The sequence below is a fragment of the Geotrypetes seraphini genome, chromosome 1 (genome assembly GCF_902459505.1).
Source record: "Geotrypetes seraphini chromosome 1, aGeoSer1.1, whole genome shotgun sequence".
Taxonomy (NCBI): domain Eukaryota; kingdom Metazoa; phylum Chordata; class Amphibia; order Gymnophiona; family Dermophiidae; genus Geotrypetes; species Geotrypetes seraphini.
This window is the reverse complement of record NC_047084.1, coordinates 302,359,084-302,372,535: the sequence shown is the minus strand read 5'-3', so window position 1 is coordinate 302,372,535 and position 13,452 is coordinate 302,359,084. Positions and strand designations below refer to the sequence as shown.

Below are 13,452 nucleotides of genomic sequence, written 5' to 3'. Positions count from 1 at the left end.
TGCATCAAAAAGTCTCCAGAGGACCGCATCTACACAGTGGTCCTGCAAATCTTTAAGCACCACATCACCTTCACTGGGTAGAGAGAGAGAGGTGCGCTTAGTCACCTGCGCAACCAAATAAGCCACCTTAGGCTGACCCAGAAGCTGTTGGCACTCCTATGCCAGAGGATACAAATGAGACATGGCCCTCACTAACTTAAGAGCACTTTCCGGAGAATCAAATTGCTCTGAAATTAGAATGCTCATATCAGGGTGCCAGGGAAAGGTGAAAAGACTGCGAGCGCACACCACAAAGCCAGGAAGAAGTGGATGGAGATGGCTGAGTGACTAAATTCAACTCCTGCAAAGACTGAAATAAGATCCGGTAAAGCCGCAGACCTAAATAAACACAGAACCGTGGGATCATCCCCAGGTTCCAAAACCCCAGAGGGATCCATTGATCAAGCACACAGTTCCTGATCTCCCATCCCGGGAAGTGCTGCACCTATAAATATGGGTTCAGCAAGCTACTCATCATCAGGATCTCCCAGATCAGAATTAGGCAACGCAGGTACAGCGGCTGACTTAGGTGAGAAGATATGCCACTAATAGGACTGTACAGGTGAGAACACTGGCTTTGAAACTCATTCCGCAAATGTTTCATAAATTCAGAGAAAGCCTCTGGCTGCTGGGGTGTAGAGTTGCCTTGATGACTTAACTTTGCATTTCTTAGGCTGTGGAGGGTCCATAGCTAGGCACATGGAACCAGTAGACTTGCCATGCCCACAAAATAAATAAGGCCTAACCACTGGGCTAGCCAAGCATTTTGTCACCTGCTTCAACAGGGAAGAGGGTAAGATGGATGCTGCCACCTCTCCCGGGCGCATGGCGCAAGAATACTCTTCAGGTGCCTAATTTGTGCAATCCTGGCAAGAATTCACATCAGGAGAGCCCAAGGACTCCATCCCAATAGGTTTTGAAGCATAAATTGCAGTTTTGGAAAAGCACTGGAAAATATATTTTGGAGAGCAGAACAATGCATTCCTGCAGGCACACATACAGAAGGGAAAAACCTGTAGAGGGAGCTAGGCAGTAGAGAATGACAAGGAAGCAAATTTTTCCCCTTGGGAACTCATTTTCCCATTCCCGTGAGTTCTTTTCCTGTCCTTGTCCCATTCCTGCAAACTCTGTCTTCATCTGCACAAGCCTCAAACACTTAATGCAGAACTTACAGGAATGGGACACGGACAGGGAGAGTGACAAAACTCACGGGGTCGGGACGGGGAAAAATTTGTCCCTATGTCATTCTCTACTGCTTAGCTCCCTCTACGGGTTTTTTTTTTTTTTTTTTAATTCATGCTAATACAAGAGTTTTCACACCTGGCCAGTCTGGTTTACAAAATATTTATAATTAATATACATGAGATAAATTTGTCCCCTTGTCATTCTCTACTAAGCACCCCAGTGAAGTAGAGCAGAGGCATTGACAAAAATCCAGAATGCATTTCATCTGCAGATAGCACAAGGCCATGGGGACACTTCTTATCTGTCTAGAACAGTGGTCTCAAACTTGCGGCCCACCAGGTACTATTTTGAGTCCCTCGGAATGTTACCATTGGTCTGGAACATTGCCCGTCTCCCTGCTGTAACCTCATGCAAGTGCTTTCCTGCATCTGTACGCGATTGTGAGGTGGAGAGGACAATCGTGTACAGACGCAGGAAAGTGCTTGCGTGAGGTTAAAGCAGTGAGGAGGGCAATGTTTCAGTCGGTACAGCTTGTGCGTGTGCACGTAATCTTGTGAACTCTCGCGAAATTTGACACCTCTCCTGGCAGTAACTGCTTGATGTAAGATGGCGGCTGTGACTGGTGCTGGAGGTGGTGAGAGCTGAAGGTGGTTGCGGACGCGACCACCGGACAGTTAAGGCACAAGTTTTCCAGGCACAAGTTGGATATTAATTCTCCCCTCTACAAAAAAGCCTAGAGGACTACAGTATACCAAAATCTTGTCTCTTGCAGTTGTAACAGCTGGATCTGGAAAGGCCCCTCGGTCTCCCACCCCCCTATTCTGTACCTCCACCCCTCCCCTCTAGACCCCTACCATATATATATCCCTTAAATAAATCACACAACAACAGTTTGGAAAAAACGAGTCGCAGCTCTGTTTATTATAACAACAAATTATGCAACCATCAAGCTACCACAAAGTAACCAAACAGCTTTTTGGCCCCGTGACCCCACCCTTGTCAGCAAGGGTCAGGGGGTGGCAGGTGCTGCCCTGCCCCTTCAGCTGGGTCACCAGCCCACCTGGGACCCGCTTCTGAACCAGCTGCCCTTCTGCCGCTCATCTCCAGATGAGCCCTGGCTTTTGGTAGCTCTAACCTCGCCTGCGACTCTTGAGCTCCCAACCTGGGAACCAACCGAAGCTCAACAAAGGGCGGGAAGGCGGGAAAAACCGCCGCTGAGGACCAGATAAGCCCCGACCTCAGCGGCTGTCCGCTATACAAAATTAACTAACCCCGCCCCGCATCCTATTCCCCACCAATTCCCAACTCCCAAACCTGGAGGGACGGCACCTACCCCAATCGTAAAACTATCTACTCGCCTGTCTCTCCTCCTTGCCCTCACAGAGCCAATCCCGATGGGTCGCCACCAGAGCCTTCCAGCCCCATGTTACAGGCGCCCATCGAGACTCGCTCTCGGGCTAACTTATACTTTAGAATCTAAAACACAATTTTTGCATGAGGTAAAACTGTTTATAGTTTATAAATCTTTCCTTAATTGCTTTTGACAATTTCAGCTATACACTGAAAAACTATCTAAACTTCACTTTCAGCATGTTGCACTGCTTTCAGCTGTGTATAGCTGAAATTATCAAAAGCAATTAAGGAAAGATTTACAAACTATAACGAGTTTCACCTCATGCAAAGTTGTCATTTCTTTAATAAGAGATAACTATTTTTTTCTGTGGCCCTCCAAAGGGTTTGAGTTTCAGACCTCTGCTCTAGAACGTCTCATCTATTGCACTGGAAAGGCGGTTTATTAAATTCATGACCATTAACCCTTTAAAGTCCAACAGCTCACTACAGTAGTAGTAGTAATAATAATAATAATAACTTTATTTTTGTATACCGCAATACCACAAAACAGTTCAGAGCGGTTTACAGGAGAAGAGACTGTACATTTACAGCGAAGATGCAGAGTCAGATTAATGAGGGTATCGCGTTCAAAACCACCTGTCTGTTGTTGCCTTTTCTTTTTAGGTACCCGTTTGCTGTCGATATGATCCGCAATTACGCGATGCCCCCAAAAATAAAAAAGTGGAACTTCCGTCTTCTGAAAGACTTCGGGAATGATAATAGTATTACCCCTGGCATTTTGATCACGCGCTGACTTCCGTGCCGACCAGATCGGCTTGCGCTCGAACAGGTACAGGGGGGGGGGGGGGGGTCGCTATGGAAACAAAGCTAGCCACCGCGAGCCCTTCGCCAGGCACAGCCATACCCACGCCCGTTTCCTTGGCGACGTGGCTCCGCCCTGTCCCGCCGCAGCCGGAAGTTAAGCAGCGGATTCGCAAAGATGGCGTCTCAGGGGTCGATGGTTATAGCTATGCGGCTGCGGAACCAACTCCAGTCCGTCTACAAGATGGATCCGCTGCGAAATGAGGTGCGTGAGTGATCAAAGGGATTGGTGAGCGACTCGGCGAGCCTCTCATCTCTTCTGGTGAGCGGGCAGCCCGGTACCAGGAGTGTCTGCGCAGCTGCACATAGTGTTTATTCCGAGTCTCTAGACCAGGGGTGTATGCCCATTGCGAGACGCGGAAGAGATGCCGTGGGTGTGCGTAAGTTATCCTCGTGGGTCCGGGGCTGCTGGTACGTCACGAGGCAGGTGAGTTCTCGCCCTGGGGGAGCTGCCAGTGCGCTACCTGAAGAACGGAGCCCGGGAAAATGGGGCTGGATGCTTAAACGGAAAGCATTAGGTGAAATTGTGAAAGGTTCAACTCCCAGTTCGGACCCCGTGTCTTGAGGCTCGTGGTTATTGTTTTTTTTCTACTTGGGACTCGTGCCGTGGGAAGGGGAAAGAAGTTCCTAAGCTTCAGGCGAGTGGAGTGGTGGTGTTTTCTGGTGATGAAGTTGGAATAAATTTAACAGTGCGAGTGAAGAAACATCTTCTTAATTCCTGAAGCAGAGGTATCCATTTGAAGGAAAGAAGGGTAACTCCTGCCGTTTATTTTCTCGTGCTATTTGGGAAATTACAGCATCCGCTCTTTCATCCGAAATAGAATCGCTTTTGATTGACCCGAGTTCGTAACTTATCAAATGGTAGACCACAGACGGGGAATGAGCTTTTATTTGTAAAGATGATGACTCGTATTTTAACTCGTATAAGGGAGACAAGTTTTACAATGTAATTATGAAAACGGTTGCAGTACTGTACTTGTTCGCGAAGTCTAATTTGAGACTTCTGAGTCGCGCTATGCCTGAAAAGGTTCAGGCGACTTAAAGTGCAGTTTTAAAGAGATATTATTCAAGAACATTCTAGTTTTTTTAAAAAATTCATGCTAATATAGGAGTTCTCACACCTGGCCAGTCTAATAATATGCATGAGATAAATTTGCCTTAACAGTTTGCAAATTTATCTTCATATTCATTGTGGGTATCCTGAAAATCTGACTGGCTGGATATGTTGAAAGAATTAGATTGAGAACCTCTTTGCTAACATAATTCTATTTTAGAAACTTTCTTTCTGTCTTTACATATTGTATTTTTCCATTTTTGTCAGGTGTTTATACTTTAATTCTTGGTTACAGGCAATGTTGTTTAAAGTAGTAGGTAAAGTATTTAAGTAAAAGTTAAATATTTAAGTAAAAGTTAAAATAAAACGCATTACAATTTTTACTTAAGTGAAAGTAAAAAAGTTATTGTCTAATATAACACTTTTTGAGTAAAAATACTGACTACAATGAATACAAACACTGTTAATGTTTTTATTCATTGTCACTCGTTCAGGTGTGCTAAAAAGGCATTCAACAACTACATTGCAGGAAGTGGCATATCGTCTGATAAGTTGATATACTTCTTTTCTATGGTTACAATCAAAGCAGTTTACATATTAAACTTCCCCCTCTGCATTCGCGGTGATAGGGGAATGGCAAGGCAGCGAATAGAGAAAAACTGTGAGTAACTTTTTGTATGTTGTGTGCAGTTTTTCTATTAAAAAAAAAAACCCAAAAACGACAACCGCAAATAACCTGACCCGTTCCAGTGAAGAAAGTGCAGCCAGGAGCAACAATATATATATATATATATATTTTTTTTGTGCAACACTGGGAGCAGAGATTTCCTGTGAGGTACATTTGGGGGCAGGGACTTCGATCAAAAAACCGCAGACCGCAAAACCGCCAATATGGAGGGGTAAGTGTACTATATATAGAGGTACCACATATACTCAAATATAAACTGAGGTAACCACCACCCCCCAAAAAAAAAAATAAAAAAGGGGTGGAAAAAGGTTGACTCAAATACAAACTGAATTTGCAACAGTCTTGTGAGGTTACTGTGGGAACTGGTGTTTTAATTACATTGTAAGCACTATTGAGTAAGGATTGTCTCTTGCATGTTTAATGTACAGCACTGCATATGTCTAGCTGCACTATAGAAATAAGTAGTAGTAAGACTCAAATATAAACAGAGACACCAATTTTGGGGCCATTTTTTAGCCCAAAAATCTAGATTTATATTTCAGTATATGCTTACTTTGTATCTGGGGCAGTGGAGGAGTAAATGAATTGCCTGGAGTCACAAGGAGCTATAGTGGGAATCAAACCCAGTTCTCTCACAAAATATCAGCAAAGACAGCAGGAGATTCACTACACCTGCAGCATTTAAAATTCACTCTGCCTAAGCTAAGTTCTTTTTTTTGCTATAATTTTTTGACAAATGAGTTGGTTATAACACTTTAAGGACTGTTGAACAAACTGCTAGGCAGGAGGGGGAGTGAGGCCGATGAGGTTATTTCCCTATCTAGTGCAGTTGTATAGTTAACATACTGACAACGCATGGGAATTTGAGGCCTCTTCCCCTTTAAAAACTTCTTTAACGCCAAGATAATTTGTCTGAGACAAGTCTAATAGAAACACACCGCTGTTTCTATTTATAAAAGAGATTAATAGCACAATAAGAGAGGTATTTTTTGCGAGGGTTGAGATTGATCTTTCTTAATCCTGTATAATTTTTGATTGATATAATCAAGCCCAGTTCCCCAGATTCTAAATTGCTGCACTAACCACTGGGCTACTTCTCCACTGATATCTTCTGTCTGGGGGCGGGGATGCTCAGAGCAAACCAGGCTTGTAACGTTGCATTTAGACTGGGATCAGTCTAAATGAAACATTATTTTGCCGGTAATGCACACAGCCTTTTATGCATGGAAGCAGTGACTGAAAGTCTTATGCTAATGAGCTTGCTAGTATTAAAATGAGCTCATTAGCAATTCCTTCCAATACTCAGAGAAACTGTGCAGGGAAAACCCTTACTCTAATGGCTGAGAACTGCGGACAGTTGTGAGTTGTCAATAGGATCCCATGCTAACTTGTTCAGGCATTGACAGGAAAATCAACACGGCAGCATGCCAATCCCTTATCCCGAAACCTTAGCCTGAGCCTTCCCTCCCCTCCAACGTAAAAAAAATCCCCAGTGGTCCAGTGGACCCCTTCCGACACCTTCCCCACCCCAAAAAACAAAATACCCTGTTGGTCCAGCGGCCCACTGATCTGGTGGGCTCTGGGCTGGGCCGGGTTAGGCTAAACCTGTCCTCCTAGTGTACACTGGCCCTGGTGTTCTAATGAAATCCCCTCCTCCACATACCTTTTGTTAGAGGCAGGAGGATCACACACTCTCTCCTGCCTCTGGGCTTGCTCTTGTCAAAATGGTGGTATCCAGTCCCTGCCCTAGGAAGTTTCAACCCCCTTAGCAACCGATGCTCAAAATCAACAGGGGGGGGTGGTGTGGTGCCCAATCCCCTTATGGCGGGCACTAGGCGGCCACGTAAGACCTTTCCTGTGCATGAGGCCATGCAGGAGTTGATTTCTGAGCAATGGACTACGCTAGAGTCAGGCCTCAAGGTGGCAAGAGCTATGTGTTTGTTGTATCCTGTGGCTCTTGAGGAGCAGAATAGATTTAAACTTCTAAAAGTGGATGCCTTAGTGGCGGCAGTCACTAGGAAAACTACTCTACCGATCGAGGGAGGTATAACTCTGAGGGACCCTCAGGATAGGAAGATTGAGTCGTCTTTAAGGTCTTCATTTGATGTGGCAGCCCTGACTCTGCAGGCAGCTGTGTACAGTTCATATGTGGCATGGGCCTTTCTTCAGTGGATCCAGCTGTTTACTGATGGGGTGGTGGAGTCTGGTAGGGCTCTGCCCCTAGACTTTCCCTATGTGGAGTCAGGGCTGGCGTATCTGGCTGATGCCTTATATGATATGATTAGGGCTTCAGCTAAGCAGATGGCTCTAGCAGTAGTATCTAAATCGCACCTATGGCTGAGGCATTGGACAGCACAAGCCGCCTCCAAATTACGCCTGGTACGACTTCCTTGTAGGGGCAGATTACTGTTTGGAGAGGACCTGGAAAAATTGGTGAAGGATTTTGGAGACTCTGTCTCGGAGGTTGCCAAAAGATGGGTCCAGAGGGGCACCTCGATCTTCCGCATCTAGGCTGCATTTTCGGGATACCAGGAGGTATAGCCCGGGAAAATCAGAATATAGGCCCTCCTATTCGGCAGCATATAGTGCCAGGTCCAGGGTTATGCAGCGGCGACCGTCTCGCCCTGCCATTCCCTAGGCCTTGAGGGTAGATCCTCCTCAGTCCTCACGACCTACACATTGACGGGGTTTTGGCTCCTTCCACCAAGTGAATTGTGTGTGTGGGTGGGTGGGGGCGTAGCTGGCCTCATTGCTGGTGGAATAGGCCAAGATTACGAAGAGCTCGGAGGTCTTCTGTGTAGGGCACGAAGGTTACGGTTGAGAATGCTTTTTTTTCCAGCCACAGATTCTTTCTGGGCATCCCTGTGGGCAGAGGCTGGATAGGAGATTGTGACAAGTTCGCTCCAGGGTCAGCGAGCCTTAGGGCCAGAGGTTCTGGTTCCTTGCAGTCAGAAGGGCCTGGGGTTTTGAGGGCCCACCAGTGGGTCATTTGGTCCCCCAGGAGATGGAGACTCAAGGTGGTATGTCCTTTCATTTCCTTGCGGTGAGTTCCCCGGCAGGCACGGGGAGCAGGCTCGGGAAGTAGGGTAGGCCCTTGGTCCTCCAGGGGCCCCACAAAGCCTATTGAGGGGGCTATCTCTTCGGCCAGTAAAGGGGCACGTTTGCTTCATTTGGCTTGCTTCTATGGTGCAGCGGGGTATATATTTCAGGGTTGTCCGCAGCCCTCGGGTTAGATTTCTCGGGGTCACTCCGCTTCGGTTGCGGGGGACACCCGTCTGCGTCCCACAGGAGTGGGTTCAGGGGGATGCTCCCTTCATCTGTGGTCTTACGGCCTGGCTATTGAACAGTCAAAGCTGCAGCATAGGAGGTATTCCGAGCAGGTTATCTCTACTCTGCTTAAGGCAGAGAGATCTACCTCTACAACTTATGCTAGGATCTGGCGGGTGTTTGAAGCTTGGTGCATTCAATTAGAGTGTCTTCCTTTTCAGGCTTCCCTGTCTCAGATTCTTTCCTTCCTGCAAGAAGGGGTTGCTAAAGGGTTGGCCTACAATTCCATTCGGGTACAGGTAGCGGCTATTGCCTGTTACAGAGGGAAGGTGTCAGGTTTGCCCATAGGGTCTCACCTTGATGTAGTACGGTTCCTTAAGGGGGCTAACCACATTAGGCTATGTCTGGATTGGAGTCCGAAGGTGGTCCTTAGAGGTTTGGATAACGCGACTCTCAAGGATGTTACCTTTTAAAGGCAATTTTTCTGGTGGCCTAGGCTTCGGCCAGGCGGGTATTTGAGTTGCAGGCATTGTCTTGCAGGGAACCGTCTTTGTTTTTCGGAGGCCGTAGTTTCAATTTGAACTGTTCCTTTCTTTCTTCCAAAAGTGGTGTCTCCTTTTCAGGTCAATCAGGTCCTCTTTCTACCGTCCTTTAGGGAAGAGGATTGGGGTCAAGGTTTCTTGCCTTGCATTTGCTCGATGTAAGGAGAATGCTCTTGCACTATCTTCAAGTTACTAATGATTTTTGGCGTTCAGATCACCTCTGTGCTCTTTTCAGGTCCCAGAAAGGATTTGATAGCTTCCAAGGCCTTGGTGGCTCATTGGGCCCGAGAGGCTGTTTCTTTCGCTTATTTGGTGGGTAAGCAGATGCCGGAGGTGCTCTACATGCTCATTCAACGAGAGCAATGGCTACGTCTTGGGCGGAGTCCAGGGTGTTTTCCCTGGAAGAGATTTGTAGGGCGGCCATTTGGTCGTCTTCCAACACGTTTTCTAGGTATTACCGTTTGGATGTGGCGGAGCGCGTGGAGGCATCCTTAGGTGCTGCGGTGCTTGCGGAGGCAGCATGTTCACCCCAGCCGAGTTGAGGTTGCTTTGCTACATCCCACTAGTCTCTGGATTCATCTGCTGACAACGCTAAGGAAGGAAAAATTGTCCTACCTGTTAATTTTCTTCTTTAGACACAGCAGATGAATCCAGAGCCCCACCTGATTGGTATTGTTCATGTATTTTTCTCTTGCAGGTGCTGTCTCATGGTTGGGGGTCAGGATTTATTTTGCTTATGGGAAAGAAGTTTGCTAGGTTGCAACTGCATTGTTCGGATGCTTGGACATTAAGCGATACTGACTGGTAAGAGGAACGCCATCCAAGATGTACACCTGCAAATCAGTTCTCTATCTCCACCTGTTGGTAGATGTGTGCTATCCCAATAGTCTCTGGATTCATCTGGTCCAACAGGAACTTATCTAACCTTTTCTTGAATCGTCTAAAGGAAAGAAAATTAACAGGTAGGACATATTTCCTTTTCGAAAGGCAAATCACCATACGTCTTACAGGGCACTGCTGTGATCTCCATATATAGGGTGCCACATAAACATCTCACCAGAACTCCCTTATAGATTATGGTGAGCCCCCCAAAAACCCACTATACCCATCTGTCTACAACCCCAATAGCCCTTATGGCTGCAGGTGGCACCTATTTGGCAGTAGAGTGGGGTTTTGGTGTCCTTGCATGTTCCACCATAAATGTAGTGGTTAGAGTGGCTTATGGGACTTGCTACTCCTCTCTATGGTTCACTAGTCCACCCCCAGGCTATTTAAGACACCCGTGTGCAGCTCTACTAGGCTTTCCTATACCAGGTGCTGATGTTCTGGAGACAAGTATATATATATTTTTTTATTCTGATCTTTGTGGGGGGGGGGATGAAGGAGTCAGTGAACACTGAGGGGGTGGGGGTGTCTTTACATTGTCTCCACAGTGGTTATCTGGTTACTTTGGATACCTTTTTGGCACTTATACCTGTTTTAACATTGTCTAACTCGCAACGTCTAAGTTTCATCCAGGATGTGTAGTAAAACATTCGATTATTGCTGCGGTACGTCTTAAGTTGGCCAACATCCTGCCCAAATACTGCCATGACCACTCTTCCAGATACGCCCCTTTCAGCTCTGGGCGCACAGAGGCATGTCCAGAAAGTTGGTTTGATATCGGTGCTTGGATGTCCCAGTCTATTAGGACGTCAAAGCGCTGACTTAGGTGGGTTTTTAGACATTTTAAAGTTTTGATTATGAGCCACATAACCTTCAGAAGTAGTCGTTGTCGGCATGTGAGTGAGGTGGGAGCTAGCGCATGTGTGCCGCCTTATGCGAACGTGGTGGTGTGCAGACCCAGGATGCCCTGATCCCGGCCGCCATTACGATGGGTTTCAGAGTGCTGGAGGCTGGAGTTGGAGAGCTCTTTGGGTGCCACTGTGAGGGGGAGCTGGGCCGTGACCTTGGGTGCTTCGTGGGCAGCTGCTGAAGCCTTGTGGTGCAGACGCTGTGGTTGTCGTTGGACTTTCGGCTCCGCTTTCCATATATCAAACCAAATTACATTAAAAAAATAAAACACAAACAAACCAGAAGCAAATACTGACTGAAGGAGATGGGGGGCACAGCAAATTCTGTTACCGCCTCAGTTCCCTGCAGTTGTGCGGTCCAATCCTTGTTGCCTGACAGTGGTTCATTGCTTCCTGGCAGCTCTTCCATCTGCAGGTCATTGGGGTGGCTTTGTGGTTAAGGATCCAGGTTCCAGTCCCACTTCAATTCATACGGGCGTTTGTATCTTCCTGTTGGTCAGATTCCTAGGTGGGGGCCTAGTATTTTGGGGCTCCGGCAGGGTGTTATGGGGGTGCCCTGGATGGGGCGGCACTCCAGGATGCGGGGTGTCTTGTGTCGGAGGGCTGGACCCCCGAGGAACGTGTGCGAGGGAGCTCCCGGCAGGAGTTTGGGGCTACTGCAGGTGGGTTCTTAATGCTGGGACAGGTTGGGGGACACGTATGAGGGGGACAAAGGGGCCCGTTGACCCCGTCCCACTACATTTTTTGCCAGCAGAGATTGGGGTGCTGTTGGAGGTTGGTTTGTCTGGCCCCACCTCGCGGCTATTCTGCAGCCCCTCGTAGACATGTATACATCTCCCATATGTATTTCATTTTTATATTTGACCTATGCTAAATTGTGGGCCTGTGGCTCATGGGGTGGATAGCCTCTGTTGCCTGGGGGTGTTTTTGAGGGGCCCTTGGGGCTTTCTTTTCGGGGGTCTGTGGTGTCTTGGTGACTTCTGGCCGCCTGCTGCTGCCTGTTGGTGCCCGCATAGCTGTTGCGTGGCCCCACTCGCAACAGCTTGCAGGGATTTCACGGGATGGTGGCCAATCAGGGTACTCTGGTGGCGCTTGGGTAGTCTAGTTTTGCATAGCCCGGAGGCTTTGGGGTATGCTGAAGGTTCCTCCGGGAGCTGGTATTGCGTGGGAAGCCGAATCCTTGGGGGTTTTGGGCTGTGTTCTTGAGAAGGTTCCCCCCTGGCTGTTGCATATTGGTGGATTGGGGCTTGACTGGGGCACAGGATGTGGCGCTGGGGTGGGGCTGTGGGAGATGCCAGGCTGGATATTCTACTTCTTGCTTGTTGCTGCTGGGTTTTTTTCTGTTTATTTTCAGGACTGGAACCTGCAGCGGGGGTCGCTGGTGGGTGCCGAATTCTGGTCCTGGAGAGCTTCAGCGCAGGAGTTTCCGGTGCGTCAGACCAGTTTGGGAGAAGGATGCCACTGGATGACAGGATGGTTGCTGCGGGGGGTGCCATTTCCTCTCCAGTTCAGGTCTGGAGGGGGCAAGGTGGCTGCTGTCATGGCGTCATGGGTCAACGGCACATCTGATGGTGATGGGCAGTGAGCAGTGAGCAGTGAGCAGTGAGCCGTGCCTGGATTCTGGTGTCTCTGGTTAAAGGGGCATGTTGGGACATGCCACCCCCCAAACCCTTGCTGGCATGGCAGGGTCGGGGGCCGACTATTATGGGTATTGTTTATGGGCACTGGTATGTTGATGCGTTCGGGTGTGCGGTTATCCCAGGCTTTTGTAAGAAGACTAAAAGAAAAAGGAATTACCGATCAAGTCTTAGACTGGTTTAAATCTTACTTTACTGACAGAACCTCCATCGTCAGATTTAACAATGAGGATTCCACCCCTTACACGGCAACCTTTGGAATTCCACAAGGATCCATTTTGTCTCCTCTATTGTTTAATATCTTTCTCGCTCCTTTATTAGAACTTTGTCAGGCCATAGGCTTCATCCCTTATTCTTACGCAGATGATATCCAACTCTTACACCCTTTAGATCCTGAAAACACTACAGATATTTCCTCAATAAATCAAAAGCTAGAGCTCGTCCAAAACTGGTTAAACACAAACAAATTGGCATTAAACATTAATAAGACTCAATCCATTTTATTTAACTGGAAAAATGATATTTCTCTTTCTAAATCTTTTGTTCTCAACAACATCCCCATTAACATGGTATCTACAACAAAAATTCTTGGCATTTACATAGATGAAAAACTATCCTATCATGAACACATATCCTATATGGTTAAAAACTGTTTTTATAAACTACGGCAGATAAGATCTATTGCTAAATTTCTTACTCCTTCTTCTTTAAAGATCCTAATTCATTCATTTATAATAGCGAAAATAGATTATTGCAATGCTCTATTTCTAAACATCACACATAAAGAAATAAGAAGAATACAAATAATTCAAAACACAGCAATAAAATTAATTTATAATGCAAAAAAATTCGACCACGTATCTCCATTATTAATAGATGCACACTGGTTACCAGTAAATCACAGGATCTGCTTCAAATTAATGCTTCTAATTTTCAAAACGTTAACATCCAACGAACCTCAATTTATCTCTAAAACTTTAATCCCATATAAACCTCATCGATCTCTTCGCTCTTCCGACCAATGCTTATTAAC

The 13,452-nt window shown here is 46.8% G+C and overlaps 1 protein-coding gene across 3 annotated transcripts in view; it reads left to right on the top strand.

The window, feature by feature from the left end:
- Positions 1-3,526: 3,526 nt before the first annotated feature.
- The window catches only part of PCGF1 (polycomb group ring finger 1), a 126,384-nt gene continuing 116,458 nt past the window's right edge, over positions 3,527-13,452 (top strand). For 2 of the 3 annotated variants that reach the window (XM_033955016.1, XM_033954998.1), the window contains exon 1: positions 3,527-3,643. In XM_033955016.1, the coding sequence (XP_033810907.1) occupies positions 3,557-3,643 (87 nt within the window). In that variant the 5' untranslated portion in view covers positions 3,527-3,556. Of the gene's footprint in view, positions 3,644-3,763; positions 3,866-13,452 lie in introns of those variants that run through there. The other variant, XM_033955008.1, reaches the window with a different exon arrangement.